The 24,612-nt window shown below is 41.7% G+C and overlaps 1 protein-coding gene across 1 annotated transcript in view; it reads left to right on the top strand.

The window, feature by feature from the left end:
• Positions 1–24,612, top strand: part of NUP93 (nucleoporin 93) — a 103,424-nt gene that overhangs the window by 9,716 nt on the left and 69,096 nt on the right. Inside the window, exons 2-3 of the mRNA XM_047834843.1 lie at positions 9,123–9,315; positions 19,047–19,164. Of these exons, the coding sequence (XP_047690799.1) occupies positions 9,137–9,315; positions 19,047–19,164 (297 nt within the window). The 5' untranslated portion in view covers positions 9,123–9,136. The remainder of the gene's footprint in view (positions 1–9,122; positions 9,316–19,046; positions 19,165–24,612) is intronic.

Below are 24,612 nucleotides of genomic sequence, written 5' to 3'. Positions count from 1 at the left end.
GGGATCTTTTATCTCCCTCTCTCTCACTGCCTCTCCCCTGCTTGTGTGCTTTCTCTCTCTCTCAAAAATAAACATAAAAAAAAAAAAAAAAGACTGACTTAAAATCTCTACATTTGTAGGAGCAGTCTCTTAGGAATTACCTGAGCCAACCCCATCACCTCAGTGGTGATGAGACTGCAATCCAGAGAGGGGGAAGGGCCAGCCCCAGGGCCAGAGGCTGATGTGGGGCAGAGCCAGTGCACAGTTCTTCCATTCCAGGCCCAGCTTCTACTCTGCTATTGCACTGGACAGCCCACTGGACTGCTGAGAGTTTATCAGAAACTTCCCTGGGGGATACTTGATGTTTTTATATGATGCCAGGTTGCTCCTCTTTGCTCACTGGATATGAAACAATACAAGGGGCATTTTATGTATCAGGAAAGCTGATACTGTGCCTTCTTTACTGCAAACACTGAGTCAGCCAGGCCAGTGCTAGTCCCGAATCACCCAGCTCTTTCATTTCACTCTGTCTAGGGTAATTTGTTTTCGCTCTTTGTTTTCTCCAGAAGTCTACCTTCTGAGTAATGATGAGATCCAAGTCTCTTTTACTTAGTCTCATGGGACTAGAAAGAATTATCCAACAACAGATTTTTTTCATCCTTTTCCTAAAGGCATCTGAAACAATAGTATCTGTTAAGATGCAGTTTTTCTCTTTGGTTGTTGTTGTAATTGACAGCTGACAGATACAGCAAAAAGTGGAATGATAACCAAGGTTTACATTTTCAAAAGAAGAGAGGAAAGCAGCACCAGTCTTAAACTTTTGATACCTCGGGTGAGGCTTTACTCATTAATCTTTGGTGCTGAATATTGAACACACTTCTCTTTCGTTTTAATCCTATTAAGCCCAATTAATAAGAAGGTTTGAGGGCAAGATTTCTTCTTGAAATTAAATGCTAGATTTCTTTTGAATCACACCTTCATTGTGGAAACTTGAAGTTCTAATAAAAACCACATTTGATAGTGGGTAATATACATTTAAAAATTATAACTGTCTATCAGAAGTTCTTACTGAATGATAATGAAGTTGTGCTTAAGTAAGTTATAATTTAGTATCAAATATTTACTAGAAGATTTTTTTGAAGCAGAGATGTTTATAATTAAATGACAAAATGTTGCCAAATTGGCAACTTTGGAATAAAAGCTAAAATAACATTTTACAATGATGTAAATCAGTAGAGTTTATAAAATCCTTTCTGTGTATCATCAACCCCTTGAAGTAGTTAGGGATTATCATCCTCTTTTTATAGATGAGGAAATTGAGAGGAAAGATTTGGATTTTATCCCAGGGGTAAATCGACCTACTTTAAGCCAGTAAGTGAACATTGTAGATTCAAACGAGGTGCTTCAGAGTCCACTCTTCTCCTGTCTATCCATTCTGTTTTAAATATGTATATGTATGTTTTTACTTATTTTACTGTCACATTAAAACTTTTAAAAATAATTTTCAAAAAGGAGTAACATTGTTAATTGTATATTTTGAAGAGAAGAAAAGAGGTGTAAGTAGCACCAGTTATTTCCTCTGAAGTATACAAAAAACCCTCCCCCCCCCCCCCAAAAGCATCTGCAAAATAGAGCAGGCTAAAAGTGCATTTTTTAGATTCCAAGATCTTTGTAGTTGAAAGAGATAATATTTGGGTGTGTGGTAAGATTAGAATTTCACAGTGAGTACTTAGAAGTACTGCTTGAGTGTATTGACATTCTGCAGGGAAAATAGTTGGGGTCATTTCCCTCTGCAGTCACCGAACTGAGAGAGATTCCTTTAAGACTGAAGGAAAGACAGAGGCCCTTGCTTTATCTTTTCATCTCTTTGTTACCCCTTCATATTCCTCGGATAACTGTTCTGTTTGGATTGTGGGTGATAAGGAAAAGGGAAAATGCACATGGGTTTGATATGTTGCCCTGTCCTTGAAAAGGGCAGGGAGTTCCCTCTAGCATTCTGTGCGTTAGGTCAGAAGAACACTTTCTGGATAGATTTCATCATTTACAAAACGGATTTCTTCCCCCAAATCTGCTGTCTAAATAAACACCTTACAGAGGGAAGGGGGTGACAACAGGCCTGTTGTGTTAATCTTTACACGGTAGTGTTTTCACTGCTAGTGAGGGAGCTGTGCCAGGGGCATATAGCCAGTAAGCGTTGAACCTGGATTTACTTACCAAGTCTCGCTCAGATTTACCTAGGCGAAATAGGGGTTGGCAAACTATAATGTGTAGGCCTGAGAAGCTAAAAAGGGTTTTTACATCTTTAAATTGTTGGGAAAAAAATCCAAAGAAGAATATTTTATGACAAGTGACAATTATATGAAATTCATATTTGAGTGGTCATGATTAAAATTTTATCGGAGCACAGCCATGCTCATTTGTTTACCTATCATCCAGTTTCAAGCCCAGCCGTGCAGGTGCAACAGAGAATGGCCCACAAAGCCTAAAATAATTTGCTGTCTGGCCCATTACAGAAGAAGCTTGCTGACCCTTGCCCTAGCATACCAGTCTCAAAGACTAGAAACTGGAAAAGAGTTTGGTAGACAGGATGGATGGCTATGAGGCTCTTTCACTCTTTCCTTTGTTTTCGGTCAGCTTTCAGGTACTGGAGGTGCTCATTTATGGAAATATATCCTATAAGTATCATGGGTTCACAGCCACCTCTGAGATGACCCAGTGGTTTTCAAACCGTGGTTCTCCAGCTTGGGGGTCCACAAAGCCCTGGGAAAGTGGGAAGGCACATTCTACTTGTGGCTGATGCTTTAGAAGAAAAGACACTAATGAACTAATAATTAATACCAGAAAACAGATGTGTAGACATTTTAATACAATAAGCATGAATACTGTAAGAAACTGAGAATCAGACCATCTGCAGAATCCTGAAGGGGCCACTCTGAGAATACTGATTTAAAATGGTCTAGAAGTGTTGAGCAGTTTGAATATTTAATTATCCATTTGGAAGGGAAAAATACCCTTCGTGTGTTTCCTTCGCTGTCACACTACTCTACTTCACCACCACAGCACTTCACTTTTGACACCCAGTGTGTGGGTTTTCCACACATCAGGCAATTTTCAGATTGCCTGCGCACCAGCTGGCTGTTACAGTTTAACTCACTTCTGGCACCGTGTACCTGGAGATAGCGGCAGATCCCACCAGTTAAGGGTCCAGTCCCACAGAACCGTGCCCACCTCCCATCCCCCTCTTTCGGAAGCCAGTCGTGAAGCCAGGTTGCTACATGTGCTTCTGACCTGCCGGCTCTAGATCTGGGGTTCCCGCAACCCTCTCCTCAGGTTCGACTAATTTGCCAGAGGGGCTCACAGAGCTCAGAGAAACATTTACTTACGTGTTTACGACTTTATTATAAAGGATACAGATGGACACCCTGATAGATACTTAGGGTGGGGTCTGGAAGGGCCCCCGAGCACAGGAGCTTCTGTCCCTATGGAACTGGCAGGCACCACCCTCCAAGCATGTGGTCACCAACCCAGAAGCTCAGCAGATCTCATCGTTCAAGAGTTTTTGTAGAGTGGCCGGGGCTGAGAGTTCCAGCCCTCTAATCGTTTGGTCTTCCTGGTGACTGGCCCCATCCCAAGGCTGTCCAGGATGCCCCATCCCCCAGTCACCTCATTAACATAAGCTCAAGTGTGTTCAGGTGGAGCTCCTTGTGAGTTGCAAAAGACTCCCAATCTCAGGATATTCCAAGGGTTTTAGGAGCTTTGTGCTGGGAACTGAGACAAAGACCAAATAAATTTTTTATTATACTACACTACTCTTTTCTGGCTTGATTAAATATTTAACATGGTTATATTGCGATTGTAAAAATCACCATATTTTTCATAATTAAGACACATCTTAGTAGCAAATAAACTGAAATTATTTGATGCATTTTTGCTCTGCCTTTTTATTTAGTTCATCTCATCCTGTAAGCAATTTGGGGATTTTTTTTTCCATCTCGCTAAAGGATGTGTATGTGTCCAGAAGGGGACAGTTTTTGGGCAGCGAGTGACAGGTGAGTGCTGACTAATTTGAGGAGATGGAAGTCCGCTCAGCCCTTGATTTCACCTGTAGGGAAGAGCTGTCTATAAAGCTGTGGGCTCTAATTTTTTTCCTCTGCTTAATTTTCTCAGCATCCTCTAGGTGTGGTGAAGAGATCTGGAACACAGGGACTTTGCACTAAGAGCATTCTTCTAATATAGTGGGGTGCCCTACTGTGGCCTCTGAAAAACCTTGGGTTATTGTTTCATTTTGGGAGTAACTTTTTTATTGAAGTATGATACACAGTCTGAAAAGTACACGAATCATGAGTCCAGCTCAGTGAATTTTCTCAAAGTGAACACACTGTTAAGCAGCACTCAGCTTAAAAAAACCAGAAAATTAGCCCCTCAGAAGCCTCCCTTCTGTCTCCCCCCCCCCAACCCCCCCCCCCCCCCCCCCCGCCCCAAGAGTAACCAGTCTTGCTTTCTAATAGCAGTGATAAGGTAGCCTTTCATTTTAAAACTTTTGGTTGCCGGTGTCTGAGGAGGTCTGTGGAGACTCAGGAAGACTTCTGCTACGAAGCATGGGAGAGGTTTGATGCTCAGGGCCCTGGTATCCTGTGATGCTTTCTGAAGCACCTGTCAGTGTTTCCAAATTCCTCTCCTGATCAGGCTCAGTCATTGCTGACAGAGGAGCCTTGGTGTTGCGGCTTTGTCCTTGCTGGCCGTTTCCCATCCAGCCCCAATTTTGCTGCCTTGACTGTTCGACGTTCCACTTCCGTGGGTCCTCTGTGTGGCATTTTCCTGTCTCCCTCTTCCATACCTCATCAAGGATACAGCTGGCATCCAGTCTCTGCATGTGTCTTGGCCAGATTTTCCAACATAAAGCTTGGACTTTGTCCCTTCCTACCCCCAGTTCTCTCTTGGACAAGGTTAGTAAGGTTATTTGCTTGATCATCGTTCAGTATCTGGAGTCAAAATGGATATTTGGTTGGTTTAACCCACTTATTTTATGGCTAACTTGATATTTATTTTGTGGAAGAGATAAAGTTTTTCTTATATTTATGATATTAATTGTAAATTAAAAATTTTTAATGAAATGGGATGGGATGATGACTACATCGCAGTATAGATTTGGAAGCCCTCATAACGTTTTTATAAATTAATATCCACTGGTTGAGTTATAGTGCAGGATAGATCCAGTTTTTCCCAAATATGGCATTAAATATATAGGTCTTTTCTCTCAGACAGACGTGGAACAAGCTTATTTTCAACTCTGAAGTTGAATAATGATATTTTTTCTATATATTTATTCTTCTGGTTTGGAATTCTGTTCACCTGAAAACTGAGCTGTTTCTTCTAAAATTCCACTGGTTTTTGTCTGGGTATTTAGAGGGAAAGTACCAGTCTGGACCAAGTGTGATCTGAATTCCTGGCATTTATACTGTCACTGCCTTATGCTGTGCAGCCTCAGAAATGTTAAGTATCAGTTGGTAGTCGGAAGGGAATGTTTTTGCTCTGGTCTTTGCTTGCCAGTGGGTGCTGATTTGGCAGGAGAGTGCAGGAAGCCTTCAAGAAGAACAGACTCTCCACAAATGGAAGAATAAAACTATTCATTCCACAAATGAGCACCTACTATGTGCCAGGTGCTGTTCTAGAAGCTTGGGATCCATTAGAGAACAAAACACACAGAATCCCTGTCCTTGTGCAGCTTATGTTCTAGCAGGGGTGACAGTCAGATGTGGGAGTGCTAGGGACGGTTGCAGCTTGCGCTCCTAAATATTTTGTTCCAGGTTGGCATCAAAGGCCAGGTGACAGTTGAGCTGAAACAGAGAGACAGGGAGTCAGTCAGGAGTGAATCTGGGAGAGGAGCATTCTAGATAGAGGAAACAAGGGGTAGAAAGGCTCTAGGGCAGGAATGTGCTTGACCCGTTGGGGGAGTAGCACAGGGAGCCCAGGGGGACTGGAGCCCAGGAAAGGAAAGGGGGACAGGGCTGGAGATAAGTCTGGAAGGTAAGAGGAAGGGAGGCTGCTTCTGTAGGGCTTCACTTTGTACAAAAGGTTTAAGCAAAGGAAGGATGTGGCCTGACTTTGAAAGGATCAACTAGACTGTAGGAGGCAAGGGCTGAGGCAGGGAGGCCAGGGAAGAGGTGATAGTGACTTGAATGGGTGCAGGTGGTGGGACGAGGTAGATTCTGGGTGCATTTTGTGGGTAGACTTGAAAGGCTTTGTTGGCCTGGATGAGTCATGGAGGCCTTCAAAGATTTTGGCCCAAGCAGCTGAGTAGTGGTGGCTCCACACAGAGAAGGCCAAGGAGCGCGTTTTGTTGACAAGAGATTAGAGCTCAGCTTTAGACATATTAAGTTTAAGATGGTGTTTTTAGAGATTCAACTTTTAGTTTATCATGGTCAAATAATTCTATTAACTTTTAAAAGTCTTATTTTTGGGGCCATATTAAAGTAAAATGTGACTTTTATTTTGCATTTATTATTTACAGTCATATCCATCATTCTACGTCTTTGTAGGGGCACATCATTTGAGAAGTTGAGCGTTTCCTTTGTCTGAATTTGTGCGACGTGGATGCAAAATGTTAGATGTATTTTTCCTGTTTTTTTCCTTTTTTATTCGTTTCTTTTAAGATATTTATTCATTTTCTGAGAGAGAGAGAGCGAACACAAGCAGAGGAGGGAGAGAGAGAAAGAGAGGCAGACACAGAATCTGAAGCAGGCTCCAGGCTCTGGGCTGTCAGTATAGAGCCTGACAGCAGGATCATGACCTGAGCTGAAATAGGACACTTAACCAGCTGAGCCACCCAGGTACCCCTTTTTCTTCTGTTTTAAACTTAGAAAAGTTTGTTTCATTCAGTTCTTTATTAAAGGAGCCACAAGATTTTCCTTATGAAAGAAAAAAAGTATTTCCTACTCCTTGGCTCTGTTAGACGAATTATTTTTATCTTAGAGTAAAAAGGGGTGGGGGGAATTGGCGGCATATTACTTTTCTTTTCCCTTTCTGGTGAGCGACCATGTTTCTGCTAGTTAGTAGAATGTCATTGGCCCTGTTGGTTTCTGAGGAAAAACATTTCTCTATCAGACAGGAGCCGTTGTTCAAAAATACTCGTTTCAGGGGCACCTGGGTGGCTCAGTCGATTAAGTGTCTGACTCTTGATTTCAGCTCAGGTCATGATCTCAACGATTCGTGAAATTGAGCCCCAGCATAGGCTCTGTGCTGACAGTGCGGAGCCTGCTTGGGATTCTCTCTCCCTCTGTCTGCCCCCCCCTCTCTCTCTCTCAAAATAAATAAATATATATTAAAAAAAAAAATACTCTTGTTTCTTTCTTCTGTCCCCGAGAACAGAAGAAAGTTCTGCCATCCCCTTGTTCTGCAATCCCCATTTTCCCACAGGTAGAGATGGCCAATTACAGCCTCACTTCATTGGTTCAAAACAAAACAATGGTTATCTAGAAACTTTAGGAAAAAGAGTTAGCATGTATATGACTTTTTGCCTAAAGATTAAAGAATACCGAAGTGTTTTTATGTTTACCCCAACTGAGCCACATTTGTTTTAACCTTGTGCCTTTGCCTATAAATTTAATATCCTTTAATGTCCATTTAAGAAAGAAATCCTCATTTTCCTCCTGTGGATTTATGGTGATAACCATGCCTTTTTAACATTAACCTGTGCTTCATAGCTTAGATATAATTATATATTACGTTACCGTTGTAACTACCATTCTAGACTAGTGGCATTTCAAAGGTTCAGTGAAAGCCATGGGTTTAAAACAAAGAAGAAAAGTATGATCAACAAGGGCTACTGTTTAAAGATTGAAAAAAAAAATTTTAACGTTTATTCATTTTTGAGAGACAGAGAGAGACAGAGCATGAGTGGGGGAGGAGCAGAGAGAGAGGGAGACACAGAATCCGAAGCAGGCTGTAGGCTCTGAGCTGTCAGCGCAGAGCCCATGTGGGGCTCAAACTCATGGACTGCGAGACCATGACCTGAGCTGAAGTTGGATGCCCAACCGACTGAGCCCCCCAGGCGCCCCTAAAGATATTTTCTAATAAATAATTTTGTCAGTCTTTTAGCAGTGTAAGTTTTTTTTTAATGATAGTGATACTGTTTACGTTCTGTTGATACAAATAGTGGTAGGAGTCAAAAACATGCTCTTGTTCAAGAATCTTACGCAAGGGATGTACAGTATGTATAAGATTCATAAAAGTGTAATATCCATTAAATAGTAACACTGTTCATAGGACTTTTTCTCTGTCAACTGCTGGACAAACAGGTGGTCTTGTTAATAATATTTGTGATCTAGAAGCCAGCTGCTATTTATATTAACACAATTATTAGTAACAGTGGCATTTCTAAAAGTAGTAGGTACTGTAACAATGGAGTCTAATATCCTGAATATCATCTATCACCAGCAGACATGGATCTCTGCTCTCAGTAACCTCGTAAGTGAAAGAATGTGTGAATGGACTCTTGAACATGAATTTTAAGACTGTCTTTTAGGTTAGTGGAGGAACAGGTGTGTGAGAATGACACGGGGTTAGTCAGGAGACCTGTGTTGCTGTGTTTGTCCAGCCACACTGCAGCTGAGAGCGCTCAGGGCACCGAACTGAGCTCTGTGTGGACTGGCCTTGCTTCTCCTGTCTACTCAGGAGCCTCGTAGAGTTGTTGAGAATCATATGATATAAGGGCCTCATAAATTGCCCTGCCGTCTGTGGATGGTGGGGTTTTTCTGAGACAGGTGGAGGAATAGGAGGTGCCAGGGTGATTGTTCTTTAGCCTTCCCAGCCATCGTGGTTCCATTTCCTTGTTGGCTTTGAGTCTGTGGAAGGAGGCAGGAATTCTGTTCTGTAGCTCGGTATCTTTGCATTTGTTCTCGTGGCAGAAATCAATCTTGGGGCTGTCAATATGCACAGAAATGATCTATTTCTTCACAGTCTGACTCATTTTCTCTGTCAGGCCTGTTCTTGGGCTCTGTTCAGGAACAAATCCTGCTTGTTGATGAGCTGTCTCCTTGTCTGTTTACAAAAAGTCCTCGTGTTCCGTTTAGCTTGTAACAGACTCAGGCAGCATTCGAAGCCTGTCTTTCCCTTGATTTAGGTCTCTTTCCTCCCCCATCTAGGATCTGCATCTCCAATGGATACTGAGGGGTTTGGTGAGCTCCTTCAGCAAGCTGAACAGCTTGCTGCGGAGACTGAGGGCATCTCAGAGCTTCCCCATGTGGAACGGAACCTCCAGGAGATCCAGCAGGCGGGCGAGCGCCTGCGTTCCCGCACCCTCACACGCACGTCCCAGGAGACAGCAGATGTCAAGGCGTGAGTACTGGTGGGGAGGCAGCACAGCTACTGGGTGGCTCAGGGGCAGGATCCGATTCTTTCCTTCCTTGAATTAGGATGCAGTCTGTAAATGACAGACACAAGCCAGATTCTTGGGAATTCAAGAGGTTTTGTAAACAAGTCAGCAGCCTTGCTCTGTCTCCCTGCCCCAGGTTTTCCAGCCTGTCTGCCTGACCAAGCCATGGTCCCGTATCACAGGCAGAGATGATTAGGATGGGAAAAGGTGAAGAGTTTTATCACACAGAAGCCCATTACAGTAGTTCCTGATTGGGTTTGCTGACCACGGGGTCATATTTATGACCGGCTCCCGTAGCTGTGTTAGTAAATGCCGTTACACAGATAAGTGTTCCCTTCAAAGCCAGGGAGCACTCCGAGATGAGCAGACTTTTTGAGAGCACTCAGAAGAAATTGATGGGCTGTCAGTGACAAAAAGCCATTCAAGTGAGGGGTGATTCTTTCTGGTCATTGTTGGCAACCCCAACAGCTGCTTCTGCAAGGCCTTGCACGTGCAGTGCCTGCCAGTTGCCCATAGAACAGGAAAGTAGGTGGGCCCAAGAGAGTGCAGCTGAAGAAAAGTGCTGACTGGCTGTCCAGCCAGTGGCTCCTGCTGCCACACGGCATCCGCCAGGCTGTTGATTGCACAGTCGGGGGTTGGGGCACCACCAGCCAGTCCTGGGCCACTTCTGGCGCTACAGCCATGAATTACATGTGGTTCTTGCCCTCAAGGAGCTTGTAATTTTGGGAGACAGGAAAAACAAAACAAAACAAAACAAAACTTTGCTGCTCTCCATAAGAACTGTGATTTCCTGATTACTTGTGTCAGAAATTTTACTTAGTCCTCTCAACGAATATTAGGGCTCTTGTCCCCTCATTACAGTTGAGCAGCTAGGGCTCAGAGAGGGCAGGTAACTGTCAGTTCACAGACCTGGTGAGTGTTGAGCCAGGATTCAAATCCAGTAAGGCGGACTCCAGAGCCTTGATGGAAGGGCCATGGGGGGATGGAGGGGTGCTATTACTTGTGACCTTGGTGGGTCTGGAAAATCACTGAGATTCTGTGTGGGCGATGTGGGAAATCGTTAATCGTCTGTTCAGTCTTCATTGTTTGAACTTGAGAAAGACCCAAGTACTGATGTTTCCATGAGGATGTTATTTTGGGTTTGTAACAAATGTCACAGGAGTGAGTATAAGTGCTACATTCTTCTCCCAACTAATCTTGAAAGCTGAGTGCTTTGGCTGCTCCGCTGAGTTAGTAAGGACTTTGTGGAGATTCTGTAGGCCTCCCCAGAATTTTTATTTAAAATGCTGGTTAGTTTTGATTCCATTGGTTTTGGTAAAGGCAAGTCAGAAGAACTCTGGCAGGCATAGTTTGCCATCCAGCCAGGTGCTCTTCTGCACTGTTTGCCAACACCCCCGCCAGCCTTGAGACAGATCTGCTTACTTGCCCTCCTTGCAGGCTCCTTACTGTTGCTGCTGATCGCCTGCCATTACCCTCAGTCTTGAGCACGCAGGCTCTGTGCTTGTGTGCAGGGATGCTGCGGGAGCGAAAAGACCGTGATGCCAGCTGAGTTGCTATAGTTATAATTTAATTGCATCAGCTTTACAGCCTATTAAGAGCAAAAAGGGAAAATGTTTTCTTGGTAACAATTATCAGTCATGCTCTCTTTCTTGTAAATTTCCATTCTTCCTCATCTCTTTCTACCTTAAATTCATTATTTTAGGGAGGAGGAAGTTGGAACATTGAAAGAATGGGTATAGGGTGGGGCAGGTGCTTAAAAAGAAACCAAAGGGCTGATGACTGTATTTTTCCACCTTGATAGGCAGACATAAAGTGTGATGTGAATATTTTAGTACAGGGTGAAGGCAGAGAAGAGAACTGAGTAGGAAACATTTTCTTACATGAAATAAATTTTGAAAGAAAATGTGTCTTTAAGATTTTAGTTCAGATTAAATTGTAGATTTAAGATTGAATTGTTCTGTGCTGAATTCATTTGTTTAAATATACTTTGTTGGATTTTTCATTTCAGGGAACAGATTTGAAAGCTTTTTTGCATGTGTGTTTGATATTTTTAAATTGTTAAATTTCTTCACACACAAAGAATATGCATAACATACATAAAGGTGTAAATCAGGGGTTGTCAGCCTGTGATCTGTGAGCCAGATCCAGCCCGCTGCCTGTTAAAGTCTTATTGGAACATGGCCACACTTATTTATGTATTGTCTGTGCTGCTTTTGTGCTACAATAGCAGAGTTGAGTGGTTATGACAGAGACCGTATGGCCTGCAGAGCCTGAAATATTTACTGTCTGCCTTTTACAGGATAAGTTTGCTGACTCCTCGTGTAAATAATAATAAAATGAATTGCACGTTGCACAGTGAAGACATAGATATCGTCAGTATCTGTGAAGCCCTCCCTGGGTACCCATTTTCAATCTCATCCCCCCTCCTTTCCCATCAGAGATGCCTCACTGGATTTTTCCAGTCAGATTCAGAAGCCAAACAACTTAGAGTTGTACAAAGAGAAAGCCAGCAATCACTCTCTGTCCTTAACTTTATCCCCAGAGTAACCAGGGTTATTAATTTGCTTATTCTTTCACACTTCTCTCCATGTTCATGCAAAGCATAGATGCACATTTATGTGCCCACAGTTTCTCAGTAAATTATAAATTTACTTGAGGTAATACCACTAAGCAACCTTTTTGAGCACTTGCTCTTTGTCAGGCATTGTGCCAACCACTTTACATGCGTTATATAATTTCTTCTTAAAATAGCCCTGTGAAATAAGTGTTTATTATCTCTGTTTTATAATTGAGAAACGTCAGATAGCAAGGGCCAAGCCAGAATTCAAATGCAGCTTGGTCAGTACGAATCTCTCCCATTCCTGTGGCACTTTTCAGTTCCCAAAGAATTGTCATAGGCGTTCTCCTGGCTGACGGTCACGAGCCTGAGAGGTGAGAGAGGCAGAGATTTGTCTTGACATTTGACAGGAAGAAAATGAAGCTTGGAAAACTGATGTGTCTAAGATTTTCACGCAGTAGTGACAGGTAAAACTTGAACCCAGGCCTCCTGACTTTGTTTCTATTCCCCGTGTGCTCCTAGAACACCTTTTGTCCTCCTCTTCTGGGACTAGAGTGTTTGACTCCAGCCTCTGTGGTTCTTTGCTCAGGAGAAGCTGCCTGGTTTGCGGAAATTGGGGCAGGTATAAGGCAGGGAGCCTTTGGATTTTCTAGCCTTACAAGCTAGAAGTTTCTGGTACAGCCTCTATTTGTAAAGCCGCTTGTTACCCTAGATTCCCTGCTCCTTTCCTCAGTTTTCAGTCTGTCTCCCTTTCTCCATCAAGGCTTCTGCCTGTGACTGGACAGTTCCTGTGGGTGCTACCCCCTCAGATGGGACCTTTCTCTTTGGACTATTCTAATAGCTAGGTTTTCCATATCAAGGCTGTCAACCCTTGTACACCTTAAAATTGCCTAGGCATTGGGCACATTCCCACATACCACGGGTGGAGATGTGGCACTTGTGGGACAGAATTTGGCAGTCCCTCTTCCAGCAGTCCCCCTTCCAGGGTCCATCCCAAAGATACACTGGCAAAACTATGAAAGACGTGTGCCCAGCAATATTCATTGTAGCATTATTTGTGATAGCAAAAATTGGAAATGACTGAAGCATCCGTCCATAGGGAACTGGTTGGATAGATGTGGTATGTCTTTGTAAGGGAGTACTTTTCAGTAGTACAGAAGGATGAGAATGTACACTACTATGGAATGACTCCAGGAGATATTGCCAAGTAAAATAGAAAATATGTACGGTACGCTTACTTATTTAAGAAAGCAGGTAAAAGACACCCAGTGTTCATGAATTGGAAGACTTAATATTATTAAGATGTTAATACTTTCAAAATTGATCTGCAGATTCAGTGCAGTCCTTATCAGAATCCCAGCTGGCTTTTTTTGCAGAAATTGACAAGTTGATCCTATAATCCATGTGGAAATACAAGAGACCTAGAGTGGCCAGATTTTTAAAAGGCGAAGAAAGTTGGAAGGCTTATAGTTTCAATTTTGTAACTTCAGACAAAACTACCGTAATCGACACCATGTGGTACTGGCATTAAGGACAAACAGTTGAATAGAATTATGAATCCAGAAATAAACCCATGTGTCTACAATCAGCTGATTTTCAACAAGAGTGCCAAGAGCATCTAGTGTTTTTTTCAACAAATAATGCTGGGACAACTGAGTATCTATATATAAAAGAACGAAGTTGGACACCTTAACTCTAAATGGAATACAGACCTAAATGTAAAGAGCTAAAGCTTTAAAACTCTTAGAGGGAAACATAGGTCTAAATCTTTCTGACCCTAGGTTAGGCAGAACCTTGTTAGATAGGAAACCAAAAGCACAAGCGACCGATTAAAAAATAGGTAAATTGAACTTCATCAAAATTAAAAAATTTTGTACTTCAAAGGACACAAGAAAGAAAACCCACAGCATGGGAGAAAATATTTGCAAATTATTTATCTGACAAGGGACTTGTATCCAGAATATTGTTAAAAATTTACAACACAATAAAAACACAACCCAATTTAAAAATGAACAGAAGATCTGAATAGCTGTATCTCCAGAGACCATGTACAGTCAACAAGCAAATGAAGATATGTTCAACATCACCAGCCATCAGGGAAACGCGAATCAAAACCACAACATACTGGGGCGCCTGGGTGGCTCTGTCGGTTAAGCGTCTGACTTCAGCTCAGGTCATGTTCTCGTGGTTTGTGAGTTCAAGCCCCATGTTGGGCTCTGTGCTGACAGCTTGGAGCCTGGAGCCTGCTTTGGATTCTGTGTCTCCCTCTCTCTCTGCTCTTCCCCCACTCATGCTCTCTCTCCTTGAAAAATAAATAAACATTAAAAAAAAAAAAACACAACATATCACTTCACACACACATTAGGATGGCTATCATTCAAAGACAGACCATAGTATCTGTTGAGCATGTGGAAAAAGTTGAAACTGCCCTATACTGTAGGTGGGATGATTAGTGGCCCAGTAGAGGTGGTGAGGTATTGACTCTGGACTCATTAGTTCACGTTTGAAATTTGCGCTCATGGTCTCTTGGAATTTGCTAACCTTGGGAGGGGCCGTCCTTCCAATGTCAGCAAGGCCCCAGTTGTGAAAGCATCAGATACAGAAAATAAAAAGGCATGATTAATACAAAAAGTAAACAAACAAAAGGTTACTTACTGGAAAGGGAGGGAATAAAGTAGAGAAAACAGGGACTTTTTTTTTTTTTTTAAATAAATTTGACTTGGGAATTGTGTAAATATTTTACATTATTATAAGACAAAATTAAATTTCAAAAAAGGAGTTCCTAAAAAAGGAAAGTAAATGCTTAACCCAGTTGGTGACATAACCACACATAAAGGAACAGTTCCAAGTGATATCATAATCTGTCTTCAGTCATCATGTCGGAGGTGTTGTTACTGCTGTTTTGGGACTGTTGTGTGTATAGTATAGGGTAAAGCAAATAAGTAGTTAGGGTGGTGATGTTGAGAACTGGAACTTTTAGTGTGGGAGATGCAGATAGAAAATCTGTGAAGTTAACCCCAAACTTTGTGTTTTAAATTTTAAATTGGAAGCATCAGTATAAACTCATGATGTAATCTATCTTAAGAAAATTGAAACAGAAGTAAAAACTTCATGTCTAGCTCTGCTTATGGAAAAGGCCTAGAAAGAGTGTAGCAGTGAGCAGACGTAGTGCCTCAATAGTGCCTCTGAAATCTATTTTTTTTTATGTTTGTTTATTTATTTTGAGAGAAACCAAGCGTGAGCAGGGGAGGGCCAGAGAGACAGGAGAGGGAGAATGCCAAGCAGGCTCCACACGGTCAGTGTGCAGAGCCCGACTTGGTGCTCAAACCCATGAAACTGTGAGATTATGATGTGAGCTGAAATCAAGAGTCGGACGGATGCTTAACTGACTGAGCCACTCAGGTGCCCCTAAAATCCATTTTTTAATAAAAGCAGCTGGGGCTCTTTGGAGAGTTAGCTGACTCCAGGTCTGGGGCAGGTCTGTGTAAGATGAACATGAGACACCTCGTCATATCAAACAGAGGGAAGTTATGAAGGTCTACTTGAGTCGTGTCAAAAGAACTCAGAAACCATCTTCAGAAGGTCTCTACTGGCTGAAGAGACAATTTGAGCATCATAAGGGTAGAACTACAATGGATTGAAACACATCAATAAGTGTTTAATATATTCCGGTTCATATATCTATGAATATCTATGAGTTCATAATGACATTAAAACGAAACTCATCAGTCACTTTGAGGGTGCTGGAGAACGATCTCCTAATTCAGAGTAACCATAGTGGATGAAGAGAGTTTCTCTGAAAGGAAATATTCTAGCTGATAAAAATAGAATACCACCATTTTGCAACCCCTTGGGAATTAATGACTCTCAGCAGTGATCACCAGTATCTGCCTACATTCCGAAAGAAATAACCAGACATTGCAGACTTCTTGATCAAAATCTCAAGTAATCTAAGCAAAAAATAATGCCACCCAAATCCAATCAGACCTTTAGAGCTTATTTTCAATCTAAAGGAAACACAGAGGCTGGAGGAACATGTTAAATGGCATGTGGGGTTGCAGTCAGTAAAACCTGTTACGGGAGAAACTACGCCCTTGCTACATTTAGTGTAGTCCCATAGGTAAACAGGATTGCGAGCTTTTTAGAAATGGAGAATCTCACGCCCCATCCCGGACCTACCGAATCAGAGTCTACATTTTAATATGCTTTGCAGGTGATTCACATGTACAGTGCAAGTCTGAGTTGTACTGCTCTACAGGACAAATAATCCAGAGTCTCCAATAAAGAAATTGTAAGAAAAAAAATGAGATGGGGGAGCAACCTGTAGATTAAAAAGGATTTAATGGAAGCATATCGTCATTCACAAGCAGAGACCCTTATTTGTATCCTATTCCAAAAAAGCCACACATTTTTAAATTATGAAATAATTGGGGAGTATTTTAGATCTACTTCAGAATAATCTGGGTGGTGGAAAGAGGGGAAGGTAGGTAGGGATTCACATGAAACGGAGTAGGCTATGACATGTTCATTGTTGAAGCTGGATAATAGGTACAAGGAAGTTTACTGTTTTAATTTTGTATTTAAAATTATTTTTCTATAAGTTAAAAAAATTTTTTAACATTTATTTATTTTTGAGAGACAGAAAGTGCGAGTAGTGGAGGGGAAGAGAGAGAGGGAGACTCAGAATCTGAAGCAGGCTCCAGGCTCTGAGCTGTTAGCAGAACCTGATGCAGGGCTCGAACCCACGAACTGGGAGATCATGACCTGAGCCGAAGTTGGACACTTAACCAACTAAGCCACCCAGGCGCCCCGTGTTTTTCTATAAGGGTTTAAAAAGGAGGACCCACTAAGATGACTATATTCAAAAAGGTAATAAATATTGGTGAGGTTGTACAAAAAATTGGAACCCTTGTACATCGCTGATGGGAATATGAAATGGTATAACTGCTTTGGAAAACCATCTGGCAGTTCTTCAGAAGGTTAAACAGAGAATTATTGTATGATCTAGCAATTCTACTTCAAGGTATATATATCCAAGAAAAATGAAAACATATATTCACACAGAAACTTGTACTTGAATGTTCATGGCAGCATTTTTCATGATAGCCCCAAAGTGGAAACAGCCCAAATGTCTTATCAACTGATGATACATACATAAATATAAAATGTGATGTATCCATATAATGGAATACTGTTCAATTATAAGAAGAAATAAAGTGCTGATACAGGTTACAACATGGATGAATCTTGAAAAAGTGTTATGCTAAATGAAAGAAGCTAGTCGCAAAAGGGATGTATTGTATGATTTCATTTAGATGAAATGTCCAGAATAGGCAGATCTGTAGAGACAGAAAATAGATGAACGGTTGCCAAGTGTTGTGGGGAGTTTGGGAAGGGACATGAGGAATGACTGCTGGTGGCTAGGGTTTTGGAGGGTGATGAAAATGTTCTGAAATTGTGGTGATGGTTGTACAACTCTATGAATACACTAAAACCAATTGAATTGTATGTATGTGAATTATACCTGAGTAAAGCTATTATAAAAGGAAGGAGGGTGTTACCCTGATAGCCATGCTCCAGGCTTCACCCAGCACTACTCAGAATCATTGGGAGGAAAGTTGCCTGGGTGATTCTAATGTGTGGCCAGGGCTGGGAACTGCTGTATTAGAAAGTTAACTATTACGGATTATTAGAAGAGAGCTAAGATTGCCTATCTGACATGGTAGCCGGGAGGAGAAACCTCAGAGATGGCATTCTAGTTAACCCCTCTTACATGGAAGAGACAAAAATCTACAGTGGGGAGCCCTCTGGGTGCACACCATCTATTTCTGTAGTACTTAGAAGAATAGAAATAAACACGGAGTCCTTTCTCTTCTCCAGTAAGTCTGTTAGTTCAGGACTGGAAATCTTAGGTGTCACCCCTATAAGTGTTAGGGTTATTTGTGCCGCCAAGGGGTCTAGCTTCTTCTCAGTTAGAAGGGACATGAACTTTGTCGGTGGGATTTTGGGTACTAAATCATCATCCAGGAGAAATGGTCTAATCATCCAATTCTAAGTTTCTTCCAGAGAGTGTTCTAGATATTAGAAAGACTGTGATTTATAAAAAAAACAAACAAACAGCAAACAACTCTTCCATTGTTACATTGCCCCAGGTGAGTAGAAGTGAAACCAGCCATATTTTTCCCATCTCTCTTCAAAAGCATTTATTAGGTGACAGGCTCCTGTATTATTGGACTGGGCAACAGAGAGGGAGCTTGAAGATGTGATAGATATGACGTTTGGCATTTATTTATTTAATACTTATTTTGAGAGAGGGTGTGTGCTCGCACCTGCACAGGAATAGGAAAGGAGCAAAGAGGGAATCCCAAGCAGGCTCCGTGCCGTCAGCACAGAGCCTGATGTGGGGCTCTGCCCCACGAAGCATGAGATCACGACCTGAGCCAAAATCAAGAGTCGATTGTTCAACCGACTGAACCTCCCAGGTGTCCCTAGTGTTTGGCTTTTAAAGAGAAGCCATGGGGAACCAGCCTTGGATTTGGGTTTGACTGCACTTTGCAAATCATTGATGGCGCCAGACTTCGTTTTCTCAGCTGATGAATAAAGTTTCTACTGGGTTACTCCTGAAGCTTCTAAAATTTGTGGTTCACTATAATCTGTCTTTACAGACACTGTGAATACAGGATGGCGGTAAGAGTTTGTGCTCTGGAGCCTGATGACCTGGCTCTGCCGTTTCCTGGCTCTGTGACTTTGGATAAGTCAGTCAACCTCTTTGCACTTTAGTTCCCCCATCTGTATGTAAAATGGGGATTGAGAATAGCATTTGCCTCATGATTTACTTTGCTGTAAAATGTTTGTAGTAGTCTAGCCTATCATTTTATTGATATTCTATCATTTTATTTAGGCAAGTTCTTTAGTGTAATTCAGGCATGATCAGAACTATCGCTTATTACCAGATACAATCCCGTGTCTGTTATTCCATGTGATAGGTCTTTATGGAAAGGCATAAAAAAACCATATAAAAGTGTCTGGGCTGTACATAGGGGGGTATGAATAAAAAAAATTACTCTCTAATATTTTATGAAGCATATTAGATGTCCTAATCCTGCTTTTTTCTCCCTGCCCTGTATGCTCATGTAGGTCAGTTCTCCTCGGGTCTCGGGGACTTGACATATCCCACATCTCCCAGCGTTTGGAGAGTCTCAGTGCAGCCACCACCTTTGAGCCTCTTGAGCCTGTGAAGGATACAGACATTCAGGTAAGAGCTGCCAGGTGCCAGGTCTGGTGCGGGTGGAACCCTAGCATACAAACCAGGCTGAAGGCCCTGGACCTTTGTTGTCCAGCATACAAACCAGGCTGAAGGCCCTGGACCTTTGTTGTCCAGAGGATGTAGGAATTTTAGATTTCTTTGTTAATTCTCTTCCCTAGAGATTAAGAGAATGGGAGACTCTGCTTTGGAGATATGGTGGGGAACATCGGTTCCTTTCAGAGTGCTCTGAGAGGCTGAATTTAGGAAAGCAATTCTGACCTGTGCTTTTTAGATTATTGTAATTATGAGAACAGATTTTCCTTCCTTCCTTGGGCTTAATCCAAGGCACAGAGACATTAGTTATAAGTTTCTCTTGCTTTCTGTGCTGGATCTCAAATAATTTTACTCTTTGTCTTTCACATTTCTTTTCTACGTCTTACTTGTATTGGTTGGCAAAGAGCTGGGGAAAACTTAGAGTACTGTTTACTGAAATGTACTCATCGATTTCTAGGAAGTATTTGGCTGCATTAGAGGCACCAGGAAATGGTCTAATAGAGCACTCCAGTCTCATTTAACCTAACATGCCACTGGCATAATTGATTGCTGTTTTAATCTAATCAGAAACTGGTATGTGCGTGTGTGTGCACGCACACACACAGATTGTTAAGGAAAACCTTGTGATTCATTTAGTTTTGAGGAATTGGGAGGCTGCATTCATGTTAGAGTGAAGGGACAGTGAACTGCCATTTTAATCATTGATTCACATTTGAAATGAAAGGATGCAGGTTCTACAAAGGCAAACCATTGTACAGATGGGTACTAATTGTGTTATTATTTGGGCTCAGTTTGAATTAATACTCTCTACCCAGTATCCTTCCCAAGAACTATTTTTATCCATCTAATGGCCACCGTTCTACTGCATTTATTCCATTTCAGTAACTGAAAACCCTGTGTTTGTGTTGAGTTAAATAACTATAGATGTTATTTTTCCTGTTATTGATATGTTTCCATAGTCTTCAGTTTTTTTAAATCTTGTGTACTAAATCATATTTGCTTGTCACCTTATAGATGCCTGCTCATTTCCATGTAATCTTTTTAAATTTTTTAATGTTTTATTTATTTTTGAGAGAGAGAGGGAGAGAAAGTGTGTGCGCTTGAGAGTGGAGGGGGCGGGGGCGGCAGAGAGAGAGGGAGACACAATCTGAAACAGGCTCCAGGCTCCGAGCTGTCAGCACAGAGCCCTACGTGGGGCTCAAACTCATGAACTGGGAGATCATGACTGAGCTGAAGTTGGATGTTTAACCAACTGAGCCACCCAGGCGCCCCTCCATGTAATCTTAAAATGGCATGTGTGTGTAACTGTTGTTTCTGTTTTATTTTTAGCTGTACCTTTTTGTCCCTTCTCTTTTACTGCTTGATGCTCTATAAAACGATACTTATAACAAGGATGAGGTGGGCAAAAGGGATAGAGCTCAAATTAATTTGAATAATCATATATTTTGAAGAGAATCCCTAATAGTGTGGAAGAAGTGGCACTCGCTATAAGGTTGTGCGTGTGTTTTTAATGTTTAAAATTCCAAAGAAGTTTTTTTTTTTTAAACCACCAGCTTTTAAATGTTCTTTAACATATCTGTAATACATATTTGGAGTACTCAGCACATTTAGTAATGCACTTCATGAATTCCCTTTGATATGGTACTCCATTTTTTTGATTTGAGATATTAATGACAGGTTTATAAATGTATCGAGTCATGATGATCTTCTAACCTTCTGTTTAATGCATGAACACTCTGCTTCAACACCCCCATTAGATGGTTTCCCAGCAGTGGATGCTCGGTCACATCAAAGAGAGTTTCTTAATTTGGAATGAGTATGGCTACGAGTTTTGGTCCTGCACCACTGGGAAATCTTTGAACTTTGAGAGGAAGCGTGCTTCCATTTCAGAATTTTACCTCAAGCCTTTTCCAGAATAGCTCCAAAAATGCAAAATGGTCAATCCAAGAGAACTTTTTTTTTTTTTAATTTTTTTTTCAACGTTTTATTTTATTTTTTTTGGGACAGAGAGAGACAGAGCATGAACGGGGGAGGGGCAGAGAGAGAGGGAGACACAGAATCGGAAACAGGCTCCAGGCTCCGAGCCATCAGCCCAGAGCCTGACGTGGGGCTCGAACTCACGGACCGCGAGATCGACCGCGAGATCGTGACCTGGCTGAAGTCAGACGCTTAACTGACTGCGCCACCCAGGCGCCCCAATCCAAGAGAACTTTTGATGAATTGGGAATTGATCATCTAGACCTAAAGATTTAAGACTTACTATTTTCAAAATATTCTGTTGATTTCATCTTCTTGCCAACAAAGGCAAAGGAGAACTCAATTTAAGTTTTAGAGGGCTGAGGCCTTGGCTTAATCTGAGATGGTTCTAGTATTGACAAGGGTGAGAAGTTTTGTATTGTGGGGCTCACCCCACCTGTACTTAAGCCTCCTGTGCATACAGTATCTTCTTGTTTAGTACAAGAAGTACACTTCTTGTTTAGTAGTTAGATGTAAGTGCCAAGTCAGCTTTCACCCTGAACATGGAGCATTCTTTCTTTTAATCCTTCTCATTGCATTGTTGGTGTTCCAAGAAGAGTCAACTTGGTCATTTTCAGTTTTTTGCATTTACAAAAGCCAGATGTACTTTTTGACAGACTTTTTTTCTCATTTATTTTAACAGCTTTATTTATTTTATCTTTTCAAATGTTGATTTATATTCTAGAGAGAGAGTGTGCACGGGCATGAGGGAGGGGCAGAAGGAGAGAGGGAGATGGAGAATCCAAAGCTGGGCTCTGAGCTGTCAGTGCAGAGCCCACCTTGGGACTCAAACTCATGAAATGAGCTCATGACCTAGGCTGAGGTTGGACACTTAACCGGCTAAGCCACCCCGGCTCCCCTTAACATACTGAGATACAGTCCACATACCATAAACCTAATGGACTTTTGTGTGTAAATTTTTCCAACCAGGGCCGTTTTTGCGACGCGAATGCATCTTAATCCCACATGCCGAGTATCAGTCAGAGTGAATTTATTATGTCAGTTTATAAATTCGTAGAGGGAAATGCTGAAGGATCCTTTGATGGATGCTGTCCGAGACTTTGTACCACCCATTGTTTATATTACTTAGAAGCCTGAAAAGGCATTTCCCCATGTGTAGATATACATATAGATACGTGTGTAGTCCTTTTCTGTTTGATGAACATTGATTCTGTTTCCTTCTGTTTCTCATGGAAAGCGTGAAATTAATAGAGGATTTTCACTGTTGCTGTTTGGTTGTTTGTCACGACTGATGATGTTGGCATGCACTGAAAATGCAATTTCGAAAGACTTTAGTGGCCAGCAAAAGTAACCTATTAAAAAAATTTACTTAAATCTATATGTATGGCTAACGCTAGGAGAATTTTTTAAAATATGTATTGGTTTTCTTTTTTGGAAATGGTTATAAAGAAGCCTGCATGTTTGTGTAATAGAGGTGAAGAGCAATGGCTGTTAACAGAGCAGGGCACCGTGATGACCGTACTGCTCTGTCCTAAGTTACTTCGTGGTGCTTGCAAGCACAGGCCTTCTCACAGAGATCCATGTGCTCACTTCTGTCTTTGGAAGAAAAATATCAAGGGCAGGTTGCACATCTTTACTATGATCTGAACGGACGTAATGTACCACGGATGATGTGTATTATATAGTAATAAGGTGCGAATTTACACAGTTTGGTTATATTGTGGGCTTTTCACTAAATTACATGTATATTTCAAGAAGGCTGTGCGGAAATTGCCTGAGTTGGCCATAAAAATGGGAGCTGCAGTTTCTCTGCATTAGGCTCTATTACTTCCAAATGGCATGGGACCAAAATATAATAATGTTATTGCTAAACTTTATTGTATTAGATTCCTAGGGCGGTCACAACAAGTTTCCACAAACTTAGTGGCCTAAAACGTTAGCAATTTGTCCTCTCACAGTTCTGGACTCTAGAACTTTGAAATCAAGGTGTTGGCAACACCATGCTCCCTCTGAAGGCTGTAGGGGAGAATCTTTCCTTTTGTAACTTTTGGTGGCACCAAGCTGTTTCTTAACTCCGGTGTCTTCCTCCATCTCCACAAGATTTTCCTCCTCTGTGTCCAGTCTCCCTCTCCTTTCTCTCATAAAGACACCAGTCATTGGGTGTAGGGACCATCCTATATCCAGGATGATCTCATCTTGGGATCCTTATCTTAATCACATATGCAAAGATCATATTTCCAAATAAGGTCATATGCACAGGGACTAGGAGTTAGGATTTACACATGTCTTTTTGGTGGGGGGACACAGGTCAATCCACTACACGTACAGTGCCAGAAATTTTAAGACTAAATAAACCGTAATTAATGAAACATCATCAAATCTAATTCTTTCATAGCTGTATGGAATATTGGGCTAAGACATCTATTGCTAGTTGTTCCAGTGATTGCAGACCTCAACCAGATATCTGATCTCACCCTCATCATTCTCTTTGGAGCCTTTGGGAGGACCCCTATCTGACTTCAGAGTTTAATAGTAGTTACTCTTTCCAAACAGACTAACGCTCCAATGTGTTTAACATCTTCCGTTTTCCTTCTTTTTTTTTTTAAGTTTATTTATTTATTTTGAGAGAGAGAGAGAGAGAGAGTGAATGAGTGTGCGTGAGTGCAGAAGGTCAGAGAGGGAGAGAGAGAATCCCAGGCAGGCTCCATGCTGCATGGGGCTTGATTTCATGAACTGTGAGATCATGACCTGAGCCAAAATCAAGAGTCAGACGCATAACTGACTGAGCCACCCAGGCACCCCAAGAGATATCTATAGAGACGTTTTTAAAATAGAAACAGTTTACTTTTCTAAAGCATTACATACTAGTGTTTGGAGTATGTATCGGTCGGATTAATTTGTGATACTTTACTGCAGTGTGGGGAATAAACTTAAGAATTCCCTGAGCTTGCACCAATGGGTTAACAAGGCATAAAGAATTAGACAACCATAGGATGTACACACCCAAGTTTGGGTAAACAAGATTAGATAAACGGGGCAAAGGCCCCCAGTATAGGACAAGTGGGGCAAAGGCCTCCAGTACAGGACAAAGGTATAGGAATAGGGAATCTCAGGATGAAAACATCCAAGATGAGGTACACAAGATTAGGTATTCTGGGTGGAAACATCCCCCAACTTAGTACAATAGCAGAAAGCTGCTTTCACTGGAAGGAAGGACCAAATTAGGTAAATGGGTAAATAGGGCTATAGACTGCTGCAGGGCGAAGTTGCCCAGAGCAGAGCTAGTTAGCAAAAGAAAGGTGCCTTGTTGACCCTGAGGTAGCATGCTCTGTCTTTCTTGTCCCCTAGACCAGTTTAGGTAAACAGAGGTGGTGCCTCACTTCTGCTGTAAGTAACCTCCCGCCTAGCGCCAGGATTTTCTTTTGT

The sequence above is a fragment of the Prionailurus viverrinus genome, chromosome E2 (genome assembly GCF_022837055.1).
Source record: "Prionailurus viverrinus isolate Anna chromosome E2, UM_Priviv_1.0, whole genome shotgun sequence".
Classification (NCBI taxonomy): Eukaryota; Metazoa; Chordata; class Mammalia; order Carnivora; family Felidae; genus Prionailurus; species Prionailurus viverrinus.
This window is presented reverse-complemented; position numbering and strand designations above follow the sequence as displayed.